Source organism: Terrapene carolina, unplaced genomic scaffold (assembly GCF_002925995.2).
Source record: "Terrapene carolina triunguis isolate 2854851 unplaced genomic scaffold, T_m_triunguis-2.0 Scaffold53, whole genome shotgun sequence".
In the NCBI taxonomy this organism is placed as follows: Eukaryota; Metazoa; Chordata; order Testudines; family Emydidae; genus Terrapene; species Terrapene triunguis.
Genome location: NW_020664404.1, coordinates 649,509 through 654,145, shown reverse-complemented (window position 1 = coordinate 654,145; position 4,637 = coordinate 649,509). Strand labels below are relative to the sequence as shown.

General features: G+C 57.6%; 1 protein-coding gene across 1 annotated transcript; it reads right to left on the bottom strand.

The window, feature by feature from the left end:
* Positions 1–454: 454 nt before the first annotated feature.
* Positions 455–2,088, bottom strand: ADRA2B (adrenoceptor alpha 2B). Its single transcript, XM_024211213.2, has one exon. The coding sequence runs from the start codon at positions 1,775–1,777 to the stop codon at positions 464–466; it is 1,314 nt and encodes a 437-aa protein (XP_024066981.2). The 5' UTR covers positions 1,778–2,088; the 3' UTR covers positions 455–463.
* Between the last annotated feature and the right edge of the window lie 2,549 nt (positions 2,089–4,637).

Below are 4,637 nucleotides of genomic sequence, written 5' to 3'. Positions count from 1 at the left end.
AAGCAGAGAGAAAGTGTGGCCCGGGGCAGATTTCTTTCTGAGTCTCACCACACCAACCTCCAATGGGAGACAGAAAGAAGGAAGAGAGACTGGCAGGAGACTCTCTTGTGGTTACCTGGAAGGCAGGTCACACACACTCTCCTGCAGAGTTGGTGGGAAGAGAGTTTTTCTCATCCCACCCATATGAATGGCATGCACATTAAAGGCTCCCCAGCTTGGTAGAAAATACATTGGCAAACGGCCGGGGTTTTAACTCGTTTGCAGGAAATATAAAAAGGCTGATCCAAAACAGTCTTTAAAACAGTCTTTTGTATCCACTGCCCATCCCCACTCTTTGCAAACACAAAAGCCGATGAATAAATAGACGTGTTTTAAATAGCGTCGGTGGAATGTTGCCACTATTCCCCCCCCCACCCTCACCCCCACACCTCAACCTACAGTCTCCCACCTCCCCTCTGCTCTCTCACCAGGCAGTCTGAGTCCCCTGCCTGCAGAGGATCTTGCGGAAGGCCTTGCGGAAGTCCTGGTTGAAGATGGTGTAGATCACGGTGGTCGCGGAGCTGTTGCAGTAGCCAATCCAGAAGAAGAACTGGAACACGCTGTTGGGGACCTTGCAGAGTTCTGGGCAGATGGCCCCCAGGCTATAGAGAAAGAAGAAAGGAAACCAGCAGAGGACAAAGACCCCGATTACCACGGCTAGGACGAAGGTGAACCTCTTCTCCCGGTTGAGGTGGGTCTTCCTCTTCCAAGGGTTGGCACTCAGGGTCTTCACCCTCCTCACCAGCAGCACCTCCCCCTTGGCAGTGGCCAGGGTCTCCATGCCCTTGACAGAGCTCTGGGGGTGCCCGTTGCGCTGCTTGAGGCTGCAGTGTGGGGAGCGCTCCAGCGGGCTGGAGCCAGAAGACTCTTTCTTCTCCGATTGGGGCTGGCAAGGGTTAGTGGCAGATGGCGGCAGCTGCTGCTGCTCCTCCTCCAGGCTCAGGAGAGACGTCCTGTGGGCAGGGAGCGTAGGGGTTGCCGGCTGGTCATTATCCTCATTGGGCACCTGATGCCCATTGGGTTCCCTTGCACCCAGCTGCTGGGGAGAGGTCTCAGAGGTCGGGCCAGTGATTTTCTTAGATGTCCCCTTCTTCTCAGCCTTGGACTTCTTGCCCCTGGAGCCTTGCCGGGTCCGGTGCTTGGCTATAAAGTAAATCCGCAGGTAGACCAGGATCATGATGATGCAGGGGGCAAAGAAGGAGCCGATGCTGGAGGAGAGGATGTACCACGCCTCCTCGTTGAGTTTGCACTGCGGCCTGCCATCCTGGCTGTCCTTCTTGTTCCCCTTGTAGATGAGGGGGGGCAGGGAGATGAAGGCCGCGATCATCCACACGATGAGGATGACGCCCTTGATCCTCTTGGGGGTCCTCTTGGAGTTGTACTCGATGGCCTGGCTGACGGACCAGTACCGGTCCAGGCTGATGGCGCAGAGATGCACGATGGAGGAGGTGCAGAAGAGAACGTCCAAGGCCAGGTAGATCTCGCACCAGGTCTTCCGAAAGTGCCAGTAGCCCATCAGCTCATTGGCGAGGGAAAAGGGGATGATGAGGGTGGCCACCAGGATGTCGGCCGCTGCCAGGGACACCAGGAAGAGGTTCTGGGGGGCCTTGAGGGACCGGCTGGTGAGCACGGCGATGATCACCAGCACGTTGCCGAAGATGGTGAAGAGGATGAGGAAGGTGATGATGGCAGCGATGGCCGCGGTGGCTTGGACCGAGTAGCCCTCGGGGCTGTCCATGGCTTGGGGCCCCCCCAAATTTTGCTGCGGGGGGGGGCTTCTAAAGAGCAAATCCGGGAGGGGTGGGGAGCGCCCCGCTTGCTCTGCGCTCTGGGCTCGGTTGCAGCCTCGGCTCCCCGCGCTCAGAAGCCCCCATCGGGGCCGGGGCGCATCAGCGGGGGAGCCCCCAGGCTGCGCGCTCCCTCGCCGGCTGCGCTTCCCGGCGCGCAAGAAGTTTGCCCAAGTCTCGCCCGCCGGCCCATGCGCCTGCCAGGGCTGCGGGACGAGTCGGCAGCCGCCTCCGCCGCTTTTGAAGGCAGCCGCGGCAGGGGCTGTGTGGTCGTTCCCCCATCCCCGGCGTGTGATGTCAGGCAGCTCCGCGCCATCCCCTTGGCAGGCACCGGCAGCGGGGCGAGGAGGGAGGAGACAAGGGCTGGGGCGGGGAGAAGGCGGGGGGAGGAGGGAAGCAGCCGCCGCTTTGCAGAGCAGCCAGAGCCACCCACCTCGCTGCAAGTCGGTGCCCCGGGGGCTCGGCCTCCCCCAGGCCCCTGGCTGCTCCACAAGGGGTTCGGGGGGGGGGATCCTCCCGTTTCCACGCATGGCCCGGCACAAGTCCCCCTTTAGCCCACACTAGGGCTCAGGCTCAGAGACCTGGGGGTCGGGGCAGGGAAAAAGGGGCCCTGCTGCAAAGTTTGAGGACAACCCGGCCAAGCGTTTTTGAGCCATATGAGCGGTAAAGCCACCACCCTGGGTGGACCCCCAGGGACTTTCCTCTGCCTCAGCTTCCCCTTGAAACTTACTGGCCTTGGAAAGGAAGGTGCCAACCGGGCTGGCAGGATAGTAAAGGCTGCAAGGAAGCAAAGCGGTAGTAGCCATGTGCACTGTGGCCATAGCTCGGTCATGGGAGGCCTGGGTCTGTTCCCAGCCCTGCCCTGTGAGCTGGGACAAGGCACCGGCTCTGTTTCCCATGCCCCGCCCTTGTCTATTTAGTGTGAGCATCTCTCTCGCTGTGTCTGTGCAGCGCCTGGCACAATGCAGCTCTGACCACATCCAAGCCCTACAGGCGCTCCTGGGAGACAAACCCTAGAACTGATCGGCCCTGCTGGAACCAATCCAGTTTCCACCCATTTCAGTGGACGGAAAGGTCCCAATCCTGCACATGCTGATGGGAGATGTTTGCCACTGAGCTCAGTGGGACCAGGACTGGGGACTATGCAGGGTGTGCATGATCCTGGGGTGTTCTGATGGATGGCTGCACTTTCGAAAGAACAGAGCCGTCACTGAGTCTTCCTTTAGCTCCAGAGGGAGAGTCCGGTGTTTTAAAGGATCCTGGTACCAGTGCTGGCTTTGCAGATGTTGGCTGTTTTACTGTGGGGTCAGCATGTCCCTCGTTAAGGTTGCAAACACGGACTGTTACCAGGCTGATTCAACCCCCCCTGCCCTTGTAGCTCAAGAACAAAAAAACCAAACTCTTGCTGCTTTCACATTTAAAATCAAGGGCCAGAGTCTTCGAGGTCCCTGCTCCACTGAGTGGCATGAGAAAACAGAAAGCAGCTGCAGCTCCTCAGCTGTGGTTTCCCTCCCAAGCTAGCGAAGAGCCAACAGAGCCACCTTTAAAGCTACCCCGTCCCCAGGCAGCCCCTAGCATAGGGACCCATGAGGGGCACGCTGCACTCTAGCGATCTCTAGCAGCTCTTTGGTTACCCTAAACGATGTCAGTGCCAGGACTGGGTTAGAACCAGCTCTGCTTTGCCTGCACTTGGCAGCTGCCCCCAGCCCCCAGCCCCAGTTCTCACGGTGAATGGAAACATTTCCCCGACGCCGTGACTGAATTAAGTACTTTTTGAGAGTAAACATCTTTACGACAGCTCCTTCTCAAAACGCTAGCCAAGCATCCCATATTTCCTGTGGCCCCTCCCTTTGCCAATGAAATCACATTACCCCCCCCCTTCGGAAGCCCCCCCCCCCCCGTCACTTTTTGACATTGGCGCCCGCAAGAGGCATCGCTTAAGGACAGGAATAGGACAGCGTTACAGAAACTGCCTTGATCGGAGGGCCAGACACGATTCTCTCTCTGTGATGCTGATGGAGAGTGAGAGCCCAATGGCAGGGATTATTTCAAACCCCAGGATCTGGCAAAATGTCCCCTTCCCCTCCTATCTAACACCCTCCCCCCCATATCCTAGTATCCGAGCACCTCCAAATTAGCGGGTAAATGTCTTTATCCTCACACATCCCTGTGCTCTGATCCCCATTGTACAGACAGGGAACTGAGACCCAGAGTGGCTAAGGGACATGCCCAGGGATGCTTGCAGCAGAGCTGAGAATTGAATGCAGGCCTCCCAGGGTACAGGCTGGTGCCTTAAGCCCGGACCATTCGTCCTCTCCTGTGAGATGAACTGTTTCAAGGGCATCTTCACTTGTGCACAATGGGCCAGCTCCTCCGCTGGTGTACATGGGTGTCGCTCCAGTGAAGTACTCAGCACATGGGTAATTCACCACTTGAGCAATTTACCCAGGGTGATTCTCCATCACTGGCAGCATTTCAATCAAGATGGGGTGTTTTTCTCAAAGATCCGCTCTAGTTCAAACAGGAATTAATTCAGGGAAGTCTCCTGGCCTCTGCTATGCAGGAGGTCAGACTAGATGGTCAGAGTATTGCATCCAGTTTTGGGCCCCCCACTACAGAAGGGATGTGGACAAATTGGAGAGAGTCCAGCAGAGGGCAACGAAAATGATCAGGGGGCTGGGGCCCATGTCTGACAAGGAGAGGCTGAGGGAACTGGGCTTATTTAGTCTGCAAAAGAGAAGAGTGGGAGGATTTGATAGCAGCCTTCAACTACCTGAAGTGGGGTTCCAAAGAGGATGGAGCTCGGCTGTT

What these genes read in the sequence shown, in the direction of transcription:
- ADRA2B (XM_024211213.2), bottom strand. Translation starts at nt 1,777, where the DNA reads ATGGACAGCCCCGAGGGCTACTCGGTCCAAGCCACCGCGGCCATCGCT.